At 45.2% G+C, this 15,163-nt stretch overlaps 1 protein-coding gene across 2 annotated transcripts in view; it reads left to right on the top strand.

The window, feature by feature from the left end:
* PPP3CC (protein phosphatase 3 catalytic subunit gamma) overlaps positions 1 to 13,467 on the top strand; it is a 100,524-nt gene extending 87,057 nt beyond the window's left edge. Inside the window, exons 11-14 of one of the 2 annotated variants that reach the window (XM_004707691.2) lie at positions 4,291 to 4,372; positions 4,946 to 5,043; positions 11,769 to 11,798; positions 12,946 to 13,467. In XM_004707691.2, coding sequence (XP_004707748.2) covers positions 4,291 to 4,372; positions 4,946 to 5,043; positions 11,769 to 11,798; positions 12,946 to 13,133 — 398 coding nt within the window. In that variant the 3' untranslated portion in view covers positions 13,134 to 13,467. The remainder of the gene's footprint in view (positions 1 to 4,290; positions 4,373 to 4,945; positions 5,044 to 11,768; positions 11,799 to 12,945) is intronic. The other variant, XM_045286972.1, reaches the window with a different exon arrangement.
* The last annotated feature ends 1,696 nt before the right edge of the window (positions 13,468 to 15,163 follow it).

Here is a 15,163-nt window from a genome sequence, read left to right as displayed (position 1 = left end):
TTTCCTCTATTTCCTTTGACTTTCCTCTTGTCCCACTATCATGCTCTATCTTCATTTGGGTTTCAGTAATTCCTCTTGGTTACCTTGCCCTTGATCATGCCCTACCAGGCCTTCTACACCCTCCTCAACGCTGATTTGGATCACTTGTTGTTCCCTTGTCCCTGGGTTTGTTAACACCACTACCTTTCCCCCTACCTCCCCCTTTCCCATGTGCCCCCGGAACTGTTGGTCCCGTTGTTTTCTCCTCCAGATTGTTAATCCAGCCTATCTTATTTAGACAGACCTGCGGAGATAATAACATGCACAAAAACAAGACAGAGCAAAACCGAGCAACAATATTAAACAAAACAGCAACAAAAACAAACCAATGACAAAAAACAAACACACAGCAAGAAAGAAAAGCTTGTAGTTAGTTCAAGAACTGTTTGTTGGCCATTTCAGTGTTTTCCAGTCCAGTCTGTTGGGGCACCATGCCCTGGCCCCAAAATCCACCCTTGGCATTCCCTGGGAGTTCTTCATTCTTAATCGCAAGCAAACACCAAGGCTTATCAGATGCTTGAGAAAAGTCTCATAAGAAAAACAACAGCAAAAACAGAGCAAAGCACACTTACATGAAATGGAGATTCTGAAGAATTATAAAACTTAAACGAGGAACAACTGTGATATACTCAGATACCCTCCGGCACACCAAAAACACACCAACAAACCAACCAACCAACCAGGTGCCTCCGTGGGCTTCCAAGGCTGTGTCTTTACAGGAGTAGAAGCTGCTGCTCTCCCCCGGAGCGGCTGGTGGGTTCAAACTGCTGACCTTGTGGATCACAGCCCAACGAATGACAATAGAAGATAGAGAATCCATTAAACAAAAGCATTATGCTATTTTAAAAGGATTAGTCAGAAAGCTCATGAAAATGAAAAACTTGATTGCAGAAAGGAGAAAGCCCCATGGGCTTTTAGAAGATACAATGAGTGGCAGTTCCCAAAAGTAGGAGAGAGATGGAAACTAAAAGAATAAAATAGAGGATCCATCCAGGAGGTCCACTCTCTGAACAGGAGATGTTGTAGAAAGAGAGAAGGGAGAAAATGGGCGGGGGGTGGGGGTGAGGGTGGGGGTGGGGGTGAGGGTGGGGGTGGGGGGATGATCTATGAGATCTTTTCAGAAAAATTCCCAGAATTAAGGGAGAAGTCCTTTAAAATCAAGAGAGAGGAAGGGCCCACCAGCTAGGTGAAAATAAGCCTCCCTTCGGCCGAACAGAATAGAAGGGACAAAGCATTATGAAGTGAGCAGAGCAGAGGACCAGTTACATTCACAAAGGGCTGGAGAAAAAACAATGTCCAGTCAAATGACTAGAGCCCTATTGAGACTGGCAAGATCTCAAAAAATATACCTCCTGCGTACCTGTTCTCAAAAGGCCATTGGAAAATGTTTTTCCCACAAATCAGAGAAAGTACGAAAGAGATCTAGCACAGCAAAGAAGGGGGGGCTCCCGCGTGGATGGTGAACGTAGGCCTGTAAGAGACACGCACCACATAGAGAAATCAAACTCGTGACTGGACAGAGTGCGGCCCCTCTGCGTTTCCCAGACGGTAACGCTCGACGGGAGTAGAAACCCTCGTCTTTCTCTGGAGGAGCAGCTGGTGGTTTCAAACTGCTAACCTTGGGTCAGCAGCCCAACAGCATAACTAACCACTGTGCACCAACATAAAAGAAAGCAAGTCCAGATTTGACGACACTAACCTCAAGAGGCAAGGTGTTGCAGGGAAAATTGTTTCCAAAACTTCCAGTAGTACTGTATGATTTTTTTTAACCTGAGGACAGGGTGCCCAAGAATAATAGAGAGAGATCAGTTGACAGAGCAGATGGGGCAGTGTGTTAATAGGTGAACTCTGCATGAAGAGTAATAGGAATTATTTGTCTTATTAACTTTTCTGTAAGTTTGAAAAGATTTGAAATGAACAGTCAATGAAAAACTATCTAGCAATATGTATAGCATGATCTTTTGTTTTAAATTTTAAAATATTTTGACTGAAGAAAACAACTGATTTGTTTCTTAAACAGTTGTTTGTTCTGGGTGGTCCCTTAGAAGAGTAGAGAGAGGAAAGGACTGGGCTGACAGACCACTTTTTGTTTTCATGATTTAAGGGTAATTTCATTGGCCTTGGGGGGGCTTTTCAGATGAAAAGTAGGCTTCCCTGTGCTTAACTGTGACAGTTACACACCGAGGAGGGCCATGGTCCCTGAGAAGGGCACCTCAATCTCCTCAAAACGACAGTGAGGCTCAGCAGCCTCTTGGAAGGTTGACTAGAATGGATTGGGAGAAATTAGAAAGGAATTCTCTGCTACGATGAAAACGCACTCTCCTGTCTGGAAAGGCGAAACGAAGAGCTCAGTGCCCCTCGAACGCGTGTGGGGTTCTTCTGCCAGATGCAGAGAAATGACAGTGCACGGCGACCCCTGCACATGCCCCCCGTAACCACAGCACAGAAGGGCACGCTGGCTGGTGCACCGCAGAGCCTAACCAGGGCCTGATTCGCATGGTTCTTCGTCACTTACAAACTGGATGTGACAGGAAGCATGAAGTGTGCATCCTTACGTTTCGGCTCTTCTTTTTTATCTGAATTCAGGCTCGCTGCTCCCATTCACTTTGCTGAGCGCGCTCTGAATTGTTGCATCACAGCCTTAAGATTTGTAAGCTGCTCATCGCCACTTTGATTTTTCCCTTGTTTTCAACACCATTCACTGCACAAATATCTTTTTCTTTGCCTGGTTTTATTTCCATTTGAGATAGAAAATGTTGGAGAATAATAAATGCTAATTCATGTAACATTACAAACTTTTAAGCCATCACGGAAAGTACTGACAAAAGAAATTTAACAAAAAACGGTTTTTTTTAAGAAAATAACTTTACAACTTCGTATTCCATCACGATACCCAGGGCGCCTCAGAGAAGCTGCTAACAGTAACAGCCTCACTGCATTTCATTTTGATTTCTCCCTCTGCCTTCCATATGAGCCTGCCTTTCCCCTCACGTGTCTATTCCATCTTGTTTCTTGGTGTGTGTCTCTTCTCCCTGGAGATCACGGCATTGGCCAGCTGTCAGGAAACAAAAAACCCACTGCCACCAAGTCCATGCCCGCTCACAGGGACCTTGTAGGACAGAGCAGAACTGCCCCTGTGAGTTTCTGAGACGAGTCATTCAGGAGTAGAAAGCCCTGTCTTTCCGACCTTGCAGCCCCTGCAGGGCTCCCAGAGGCTGTCAGAGCTGACCCTAATGGCTTGTCCCACCAGTCTGTCGGGGAGACCCCCTGTAGTTTGGAGTTGAATAATTGCCTTCTCTTTGAACCAGTATTTGCTCAAAGCCTGCTGACTGAACAGGAGAGCCTGGGATTCTGTTTCTGACTTTCAAGTGCCATCACCTGGCGCCTGCCTGGTTCTTGGCTTCTCAGGTGTAGACTATTTCTTGAATCTTCAATGAGAAAGGTCACAAAGTCTTGAGCTAACTTTTTTGATGTCACTTCATAAAATACTTTTCTCATCCTCGCAATTCCTACTACCAGTAGAAGAAAGTAGGGAATGCTGGTGGCACGGTGGTTTTAAGCACCTGGTTGCTAACTGGACCGTCTTGCCTTGGGGACATCCCACCCCCCCCACCCCCGTGAGCTCACCCAAAGGAGAACGAAGTGGCAGCACTGCTTCTATAAAGATGACAGCCCTCGACACCCTGTGGGCACATCCACCCTCCCATACAGGGTCGCTCTGAGTCGGAATTGGCTGGGTGGCAAAACGTTTCTGTGCTCAATTTTGTACCCTAGAAACGGCTCACTGGTGAGTGAGTGAGTGAGTAAGGATGAAAGCAGCCTCACTACGTTCAGGGGAGCTAGCTGTACCCCGAGCTCACATGCAGAAGAAAGCCGAGGTCTCTGCCTCTTGGGGGACCATCCGCTTCTCCAGAGAGATCTGTGCCCTGCACGCGGTTTCTCAGAGGGAGGGCGCACACCCTATGTGCCGCTGTGCTCCGCAAGTCAGAACCCCAAGAAGGCCCACCTCCGAGAAATGTGCTGCCCTGCATTTTTCTGGCCTCTCCGTTTTTGACTGCATCTTTTTCTCATTTCACAATTCTTCCTTTGTCTCTGCAAAATCCCTGGGAACTTTAGTTCAACAAACATAAGCCTTGGCTTTTTAAAAAATGACATTTTCTTTAACGAGTAAGAAAGCTGTTTCACCCTGCGATGTTAAAAAACAACTATGAACACTGTCCTTTACCTCATTCACTCCTTGTCTTCCATCAGGAGGCACTACCGTTCGCAAGGAGGTCATCAAGAATAAAATCAGAGCCATTGGGAAGATGGCACGGGTCTTCTCAATCCTCAGGTAAGGGAAAAGCCTTCAAGGTGAGTTCAGAAGTTTTCTGGTTTAAGTGGAGTTTGGCATTGGCACTGCTAGTGTCCACGCCCGGTGCAGACCGAGCCGCCCTGCACGGCAACGGGACTCAGCAGGCATGGCAACCCTTCGTTGGGTCCGAGGGTTGAGTCGTGAGTGTAGAGGGGGAGTGTAGATTTTGAGTCGGCTCACGCTGCCTGTGTTCACATCCTGGCTCTGCTGCCTTTTCTCTCTGCCTCAGTTTCCTCGTCTGTAAATTAGAGATCATAATAGGATTCACCTCCACCTTTCAGGAGGATTAATTGGGATGATATGTGGGAAACAGGAGAAAAATACCTGGCTATTACAGGCTTTTTACTGAAAAGCGAGGACTGGCTGTTTGCTTGAAATAGGATTTTCACAGAGCCCTCCCGTTCTTTGAGTCGGGGAAGGGGGGGTCGAGGGTTGGGGAGAGGAAAACCTTCCATGGCTGTGGGTTTGTCCTGCAGTGCCTCTGTGTACCTTTTGGTCTTGCCGAGTGGTGGGCTGCCTGACATTGACCAGGGATTTGCTCTTCCTTTGCAGGGAAGAGCGTGAGAGTGTGCTGACCCTCAAGGGTCTGACTCCTACAGGTATACTCCCTCTGGGCGTCCTCTCCGGAGGGAAGCAGACGATTCAGACAGGTGAGGGTGAGAAACCTCCCTACAGAACACTGTATTCCCTCACAGTCAGTCACTGACACTGGATCAGTGGGTAGCCACAGTGGGGGAAAGAATCCTGGCTTTTCGCTCTAGTCAGAAAAATGAATGCAAATGTATTATAGCTTAAACATAAAAGACCAAAAAATAAACAAATTGGACTTGATTACAACTAAGAACTTCTGTTCATAAAAATAGACAAGCAAGAGAGGGAAAAGACAAGCCACAAACTAGGGGATGCTTTTTATAGTACACACGAACCTGTATTCGTGTACATCAAGAATACCTACAACTCAGTGAGAAAAGACAGACCACAGGTTTTAAAAAGTCAAAGTAGCCAGTGAGCATATGAAACGGTACTTCGTGTAGAGACGCACTGAGCAGTGGCATTGAACACAGTGAGATGACACTGCACAGCCGGTCAGAAACGCAGGCTCACTGCCCCCAAGTCCATGCCGGCCAGCGGCCCTCTGGGGCAGAGAAGAATGGCCTCTGTGGGTTTCCAACACTAAATCTGTACCGGAGCAGAAAGCCTCATCTTTCTTGAAATACAGACTTTCGAGTGACAGTGGATACAATTTCAATCTGGCAGTACCTAGGGTTGGGGAAGACGTGGGAAAGTGGAACTGCCCTACACCGTGGATGGACGTCGCAAAGCGCTCGAGCAAGAAAGCTGAACACACCAGCTCTGTGAGTCAACAACTCCACACTCGACACATAGGAGAGAAATTAGTACACATGTCCACCGAAGGATCTGTCTACGAACGTTCACGGTAGCCTCAAATTGGAAAAGCCAGAAGACTAGAAATAGGAAAACAGATCCGTTGTGTTGCAGCAACATAGATGAATCTCACCCACGATGGTGAACCCTAAAGTTTAGGCAGATGCAAAAGAGCTGTGTAATTTATGCGGCGTTCACGAATAGGCCAACTCCTAGATGGTGTACAAGCCGGGCCGTGGATCCTCTGGGGACTGACTTGATGAAGCAGGGCATAAGGGATTTCTGAGGTGCTGGGAATGTTCTAGATCTTCATCTGGATCACAGTTACAAGGATATCTCTCTATAAAAATGTATCACCTTGTAAAGGTCATATAGGTATCCATTCCATGCCTTGTTTATGTTTTGAACTCTACTTTCGACATGTTGTTGGAGCTTTTGATTGGAGGCGATCGACTGTGGCCATATTCTGTTCCAGAGTCTCAGTCACCCTCAACCAGCGTGTCCATTCTACAGTGCTAAAGGGAGAAGCTTGTAGGGTCCCTGGGACAGAAATACTGCTATTTGACGGAATAAACATCATCCCGGTCAAACGAGGAGAGGAGACGGCAGGTCATAGCACGGCATGACTGGCTCTTGGAGGTGGAGCAGTAACATCCTAAAACTTAATGTTTCACCGTGGTTTGTCCCCTTGTTTTATTGAATTGTTCCTATTAGGAATTTTGTGTTTTTCCCATGTCATACTGACATTTACAGGAATGCTTTGCTTTCTGTGAGAAACTTCATTGCAAGTGACCAATAGGAAAAAGCTCATGTTTTCCTTTTTATCGGATTGAACTCCTGCTTTTCTTCAAAAATTGAATACTGGAATGTTGGAGTTTAGCTAGTTAGAAGGGAGAGGGAACATTTTCGTTTTAGAAGTATAACATTTACTCTCTTAATCTCTTGATTGCATAGAAAGGAACAGTAAGCTATTTCCGATTGAGTCAGTTCTCTGCACTGTGCAGTTTTTAGTACGTAAAATACCTTGCTACCTAAAAGAATTTTCTGAGCAGTGTGTACAAACGCCACCAAGAGTGTCCAAGTTCGCACAGAGTACTAGGAAGTCATCTATGCACACGGAGGTCGGGTGGGGACTGCCCTACTTGAAAAGTGTTGGAAATTTGTTGAGCCACAAAATAGTTGTTTTAAAGTAAAACTAGTTTTCTAGACCTTGAAATTGCAAATCTACAGATTTGCAAATGTGGGATAAGTAACCAAGAGAATTTTATAGATGTGTTATTTGGGAATTGGCTTGCTTTTCATTCTTGACCAGCCTTGTGTTTATAGTCTCTAATGTATCCAGTTTTTCATTATTCCTGACTTGCGTATGAATGTTATAACACATACAGTAATGTCTAATGATACTTAAAGAAACTGATAGACATCTTCCGATTGTGTGAAAAGAACAAAGCAAAGACTTGGGCTAACTTTTTCGAGCCTCTTATCTTCTCTGATTGATGGACAGAAACTGTCTCTTCCTTTCCTATCAGAGCCTCAGTACTGCCAGGTCCTGGACAGACTGCAGCACTCACTGAAAAAGCTTTTCTTGTTCATGCAACTTTGTTCAAAGAACTTTGAACCAACACTGTCTGTATGGCCTAATTCCCGGGAGGAGTTGAGTGAGATAAAGGATACACACAACATAGTATTAGATAAAATAAATGTGATTAGAAATTGGGACACAAAGGAAGGCAATGCCAGTAGTCACCAATAGGAAGCCAAGCTTCCTAGTCGCCAAAATAACAGGAAAGCCAAGACCAGAACAAAGTGTGCAGATGATAGGATCAAAGCGGTTCACTTATAAATTGGACTGTGTCAAAAGAAAACATTTTTGTGCTACAGATGGTACCATCAAGAAAGTGAAAAGACACACACACACACACACACACACACACACACACAACCAGAAACAGAAGACTACACATATAATGGGAGAAAATCTATGCAAGTCAATTACCTGACAGGGACTAGTACCTGGAATAAAGAATGTTTACAGTTCAAGAATAAAAAGAGAAGTAGCCCAATTACAGCAAAGATGAAGGATTTGAATAGACATTTTTTCGGAGAAGACACACCAGTGGCATAAACATCAGTAGTCTGTGTTGTTAGTTGCTGCCGAGTCACCGCCCACTAGAACTGTTCCCTAGGGTGTGTGTCCGGTTGGAAGCAAATTGCCAGGCTGGGCTTCTGAGTACCTCTCAGTGAGTTCAAACCATGAACCTTTCAGGTAGTCGAGCAGGGTTTAACTGTTTATGGCACTGAGGGACAGTCTCAGGAGCTGTCAAACCTGCCACGGAGCCCATTTCAACTCGCCGTGGCCCTATAGGCCAGATGGGGTTTCTCATGGAAGCAGATAGCGTACTACCGCATCTTTCTCCCACCGTTAGTCATTCGGGAAGTGCAAATCAAAACCGCATTGAGATACCATTTCACACCCACTAGAATAGTTAGGCCAGGTTGACTAGAGAAACAAATCCAGGATGTCAAGAAGTAATTATATATCAAGACAGTATCCCAGCCCAGCCCAACTCAACTCATTAAGTCAAATACTAGTCCATAATTCCTCTTTAGACTCATGCAGCCACGTGCAATGATACAGAAGGCAGGAAGATCATAGTTTGGTGGGTGCAAAGTCCCATGGATCCAAGCCAGTGGAAATGTGGCAAGGTTCCAGCACCTCAGGATCAGTAGCAGAGGGAGGGAGGGAGGTTCCTGAGGCCCTCCGTATGAGGAGGCCTGCCTTTAAGGAGGCACCATGAAGCTGTGCTCTGACTGACAGGTTGGATACCACTCCTGTACTTTTTGTTGTTGTTGTTCTTTTAAATAATTTTATTGGAGTTCATACAGCTCTTATCGCCATACATCCATACATCCATTATGTCAAGCACATTTGTATATATGTTGCCATCAACATTTTCAAAACATGTTCTTTCTACTTGGGCCCTTGGTATCAGCGCCTCATTTACCCCTACACTTTTATATATCTTCAAGTTGACATAAAATTATGTAACTATCACAGATGGTTATAATAATTTTTTATATTTTTATAACCATCTGTGATAGTTACATAATTTTATTTAAGACAGTAACAAGTGTTGGCAAGGATGTGTAAAAAAATGGTTAAGTTAAATGGTGCAGCCACTTTGGAAAACAATCTAGTGATTTCTCAAAATATTAGCGTTACATATGACCCGACAGCTACATCCCCGAGGAAAATGAAGGCATGTCCACCAGTTTTTGTTTGCAGATGTTCATAGCAGCGTTCTTTGTACTGGCTAAGAAGAAAGAACCCAGACGCCCATCAGCAGATGATGGAGAAACAAGATGAGGTGGATCTGTACCGGGACATGTCATTCAGCCATAAAACAAATGAAGTACTGACACATCCTTCAACAGGAATGACCTTTGAGAATGTGCCCAGTGACGGAAAGGGCCATCTCTTGTATGCTTCTCTGTAGCTGCAGCGTGTGCAGAATGGACCGCTCCAGAGGCAGGGTAGCTTGGTGGCTGAGTGGGGCTGAGTGAGAGAGGACAGCAGCGAGGGAGATGGAAAGTTTTTTAGCAGTTTTATTGCCATTAAGTCCACAATTCAATAGTTTAATCATAACAAGAAGAGTACAATCATTACCACATATCAGTTTTAGAACATTTTCTTCCCCTGCCCCCGGGGGCTTCTTTTTGAATGGTAGAAAGTGCTGCAAACAAGTCTCTGAACACCCCGTTGATTGCACACTTTAAACAGCGGGATGGTAAGGTTTGTGACTTACACCTCAGAAAAGATGTTAAACAGCTACAAACAAAAAACATGCTAAAAAAGAGGGGGGGAACCTGATCAGTTACTCAGTGCCCCTCGGTACAGGCTGGCTTCGTGCATAGCACCCCATTGTAAAAAGCAATTCTAGCAGGGCCCCAAACTGTAACACCAGTACACATCTTACCACCTGCCTTTTGAACTCTCATCACACTGACACCATTTCAGGCAATGCGTCGTCCTCCCACTTCCTAACAGTCACATCGGTGATGTGCCGGGGGGAGCACTGTGGTTTTCTTGTTAACTGGTTTTCCATTTGAGGAGATTGGAGAGGGTGGGGCAGCCTTTACTACGTGCTTACGTGTGCTTGGCAATGGAAGCATTGGATAGGTTAGTGCCGGGTATTCATTTTCCACACTGTGTTAGGAAGCCAGCATTCCGATTCTTCCTATTTCTCCTCTGAGACTGATAGATAAAGCCAACTGTTACTGTTCACGCTTCTCCTCTGCCGCCTTTTCAAAAATTCTTATTGCAGGAACTGACAGGGTTCTCCTAAGGGATCTTTCTTGCTGCAACCTGTAACTTTTCATATATTGACTGTCTGAAAAACACGATACTGTACAAGGAAATTTTCCCTGTCATTGCTCCCTTTTTCAGCTCTCATTTTATTTTATTTTTAAAGTTCTATTGGAATACAATTCACAAAAAAATCCAATGGTTTAAGCAAATGAAAAAGAATTGTGTAATCATGACCACAATCAATTTTAGAGCAATTTTCTCCATTTTTGTACTCACTACCTCCTTATTTCACCATCCCCCCTCCAAAACAAAAAACAAAAAACAACCACAGCAGCAGCAGCAAAAAACAAACCCACCTCAATCAAAAGAAAGCAAAAATGATAAAAACTAGAACAAATTAAAAATGAGTCAAAAGGGAAACAAATGATAAGATGCTTAACTTTAACTTAACTATAGCTGCGTAACTCACTGTGATACACTTTGCCTCTGGCATGGCAATTCACAGCCCTGGTCAGTGATCCAAGGGAAGTCAATGGAGGCTTAAACCTAGTGGGAACTGTACAAATGGATTTGGGGCTTTCACTGTCGTCTATAGCCATCTGCAAACGAGGTGCTCAGAATGTAAGCTCTAATGCAGTTCTCTTCTCTGATCTTGGATTTTGTTATTTACAATCCTTGGATCACACAGTCTGGTGGGCTCCTTCCATGTGGACTTAGCTGACATCTCACTTAAATGGCTGCTTGTTTTAAGACAAGTTTTTAAGAACCACAACCCCTCCCCCCCACCACCAACCACTATTTTTTCTTATCACCGGGTGCCATCTGCATCATTCAGGGCTCCTATTTAAATTGCCTCCTTTTCTTCACTCAGAGAAGAGGGCCTCCTTAATAATTACTCTGTTCTATCGCATATGGATTGGAAATGTCAGCCTCTGCTTTATCTCTAATCCCAAATGGTACATGGATTTACATCTGGAACTGAAAAACCAAGGGGCCCCAGTGGTGCAGTGGTTAAGCCCTCTGTTACTAACTGAAAGGTTGACAGTTCAAACTCCTCAGCTGCTCCACAGGAGAAAGATTACAAATCAAGGTTGCAGCAGCCGCTCTGGAAAAAATAAGGTGGCAGTCTGCTTCCATAAAGAACTGTCTGGGGCAGTTCTGCACTGCCCTCTAAGTTTGCTCACTGTGAGTCTGGACTCAGTGACAGTGGGTTTGATCTGCTTTTCTTATGCCTTTGTCAGATATATCCTTCTTACTTACAACCCATTTTTTAGATGTTTGTTTTGTTTTTTAAATGGTACTCATAATCGCATCTGAGCTACTGTAAACCAAGGAGCGCCGGTGATCTTCAATGACTTGATTTGATGTTATTTTTATATGGGGATATCAAGACATTTAAAATAGGAAAGCAACATAACTCGTGGCTTAGCTGTAGCTACAATTAGCTGCAAGGCTCCCATGCCACCTAAAATGTTAGACATATTAGGCACTCTCCCCCGCCTCCTGCTCCACCCCCAACTCAGTTTCTTGCTTTTTCCTCTCGCTTCTGTAACCAGCGGGTTTAGGAGGGGGGTGGGGACGGGCAAAGGCAGCCGGGAGGTCTGTGCCGGCAGCGGGCTGGTGGTTTACTCACTCTGTCTGTCTTCCTTTTTGCATGCCACTGCTCCTGCCCTCTTACAGCCACAGTAGAAGCGGTAGAGGCCCAGGAAGGTATGGCCATACTCCTCTGATCGGTGTGACCCTGTGTCTGTCTCCTGGTCTTCTGAGCTCTCCCACAGTGTGACCCCTTTGCTGATTGCACTACCAGAACTGTAACTGAGAAAAGGCAGAGATGTTTCTAGGCAAGCGCACAAAGCAAGTCTTCCCTCTGTGTGCTGGCTCCGGTCCTCCCTGGGCTCGCTGGCTGACGCTAAAGCACCTGGTCACCAGGAGGTGAGGGAATCCCTTCCATTCATTGGAAATCCCTTCCATGCTCCCTTCCTGGATTACGGGAGATGCGGACCTGCCAGCTTCTAGCTAATGATTCTGGAGGGCGGAGGATGTCCAGAGAAGACCCAGGGAGCCAGAAAGCTAGCGTGATTGATTTCTGAGGATGCCGTAAGGCTGTGACAGGAAATTACCTTATTTCTATGGATGCCTGCTTTCGTAACAGCTTATCTGAATTTATGGATGACAACTATTGAAATGGATGAGATCCTATGTTACGAATGTACATAATGGTCTTATTAGATAAGGTGGTTCCAACTATTAATTCCTTTCCCCGACTCTACAAAAATGGAATCAGTAGGCAAACTCCTAGAAGCTCTTTCATGGCTTTTGACTTATGTTCAGCTCCTGGTGTGCAAGATAAAAATAATAATAACTGTCCTTTTGAACAGCCTTTTTGTTACTTTTGTAATTAATGTGGTGTTTGTGCCTAAAGTAAGTACTCTGTATTTAACTTGTTTTATTATTCTAGTGTCACCCCACCCCCTCCTTTCTAGCTTTGAGCACGTTTCTGGCCAGTAAAAAAATACCAAAAAAACCAACTTTCTAAAATGTATGGAACTACTAAGTAAGAACTTGTCAGTTTTCTGCCAAGACTAACCTAGTGAGCTTTCCTGGAAATTCCTTTCACGTTTGGAATTGCTTTGGGCTCTAACAAAACAGTAGCTTCCGACAACGCCTATTCAATCAAAGGTAGCCTCTCAGCCTCACCAGACACGTGCTCCGTGGCCACCCTTCTGTGCGCTTCTCTAGGAAGCTATTGTGCGCTAAGAAACTTCTAGATGAAAAAAAAAAGAAACTTCTAGATGTTTGTCAGTTTGGCCCCTAATTCTAATTGAAGTCCCCTCCCTCCTTTCCTGTTTCTCTGTAGCCATCAGAGGGTTTTCACTGCAACACAAGATCCGGAGTTTTGAAGAAGCCCAAGGTCTGGACCGAATTAATGAGCGGATGCCACCTCGGAAAGACAGCGCCTACCGTGACGGGCCAATGAAGCTCGCCGGGCCTCTGCAACCGAGCGTGGCTGCCCGCAGGAGTGACCCAGGCAAGAAGAACCCGTAGTGGTCAGAGGCCTGCTGGGGCCCAGGCTTAAGAACAAACTTTATTTATTTATTATTGGAAAGCAAAACAAAGAAACTTAAACCACAGAAACCTGGAGGTGCATTCAGAATGCAGTCTGCATTTATGCTGGCAGAGGTGACCGTTTTATAAATTCTTTAATCTCCAATGTGTACAAAACGTTGTATCTATTTGGTTTTTCTCTTTCCCCCTTGGTCTTTAGAGCCCCTCGGATTATTGTTGCTCCTGAGTGAAGAAGTCCTGTGCTCTGACGACCACCTTCCCTAATAAAAGGGCCTTGGGAGCCTTACTGGGGCTTCTGACGTGAGCAAATTCACACAACTCCCCTCCTGTTTTTTGTGGAAGGTGGCTTCTTTCATTTATGATTCATGACTTCTTACACACGAGGGCTGTTGTTTTGTTGGGATTCTTCCCTCCCTTCTGGAACACGTGCGGCGTCACAGCCCAAACCCCGTGACGGTAAGGGCCAAGGGAAATATGTACTGTAGTCACCTGCTCTCTTCTGGACTCGCCAGTCCTTCTCATGGCTTCTTGTGACAGAACTAAAAGATGGTCCTGGGGCTCTCCTTAGAAGGAGCTAACAATCTGTCCATCCCACCACGAGCATTCTACAGACACTTTTAGAATTCTGGAAGAAGAAGAGACTTTGAAAAACTTCAATTTTTGCGGTCTTTTTTTTTAACCTACCCCACCTGCAAAGGAGGTTGCGTCTCTTACGTATTTTCTAAGTGCCCTCCGCCCGGCCTCAAACAGCGAGGAGTGTGGGTGCGCTCACATCACCCGCTGCTCCGCTTTTCCCACGGTCCTTCTGAACTTCCCTGCCCGTGTTTCTGAAACCCGCGGGTCATGCTGATGACCTCAGTGTGAATCGAAAATAGTGCCCAAGGGACTTGGATAAATAAGGTTTTGTTTCTAAGCTTCTTATCTCTGTGTTTCCCAATCCAGGGGAGTTGCAAAAGTAGAGATTTACATTTTTCTCTGGGTAATGGGCTAAAATACACAAGGTTTTCATTGCCAGGGGATACTAATATATATATATAATTTCCCCCTGAAAAGGGGGCAATTGGCCTAATAAATTTGGGAACCTCTGTTCTATATCAACCACTTGGATGGCTCTCCGTCTTTTAACACTCATTGGTGGAATACTGTCATTAACATATTTTAGACTTCCCAAATATTCAGATACATGCTGGAAGACTCTTCCTGGCTTGGTTTTCAAGTCACCACCAAGTGCCCAGGGAGCCTCTAGCTCCCATTTTTGTTTCAACTGATTGTGGGCACCGTATTGATGAGTGTCTTTGTGGGCACCGCGTGGAGGCGTGGGGATGGAGATTCATGGACTTGCTTAGTGTCACTGGAGAGGTGGGCTTCCAGCAGAATAAACAGAAACCGTTCTCAAAAGAAGAAGAAAGTCTTAATTTTCATTAGAGGTTTAAGCATTTAGCCCATCTGTCTCTGTTTTCCAGCAGTTCCCAGTTTTATGATAGAGATCCAAGCACTTTGGGGAATTAGGATCTGGTGGCATGGCTTATTCATTTGGTAGAAAGATTGGAAGGGTATTGAGGAAAGAGGTAAGGCTCGATTCTGGGGTTGTAAGTGAAACCTGTAAGAAAAGGGAGGGGAAGTCTGTCTTTACTGCTGTCACCTCTTTATCCTCAGAGGGGGACTTACCCATCTGAGCAAGCTCTTACCCCTCCCCCGTACGCCCCACTATAACAACCGAGAGCTGCTGGGGAAGCTCACCTGCACATGGAAACCAGTCCTCGTGACAGAACCCCTGTCCTTCTCCTTTTCACTGGCTGCTGCTGTCCATGCACCATTGTCCGTAGGTAGAGAGCCCAAATCTGCAGGGCGCAGTGAAATCGGTATTACAAACCTTTATAACCAAAAATGAACATTTTGGTCCTAAATAAGACGCTTGTTCAGGAATGTCTTCATCAACCTCTCTACACGTGGTATGGCACAAAGCCCTGGCAAAGGTACGTGCTCCACACGTGCCCTCTGAGGTGCTG

The sequence above is a fragment of the Echinops telfairi genome, unplaced genomic scaffold (genome assembly GCF_000313985.2).
Source record: "Echinops telfairi isolate 266 unplaced genomic scaffold, ASM31398v2 ScPeMD7_9;HRSCAF=40, whole genome shotgun sequence".
NCBI lineage: Eukaryota > Metazoa > Chordata > Mammalia > Afrosoricida > Tenrecidae > Echinops > Echinops telfairi.
This window is presented reverse-complemented; position numbering and strand designations above follow the sequence as displayed.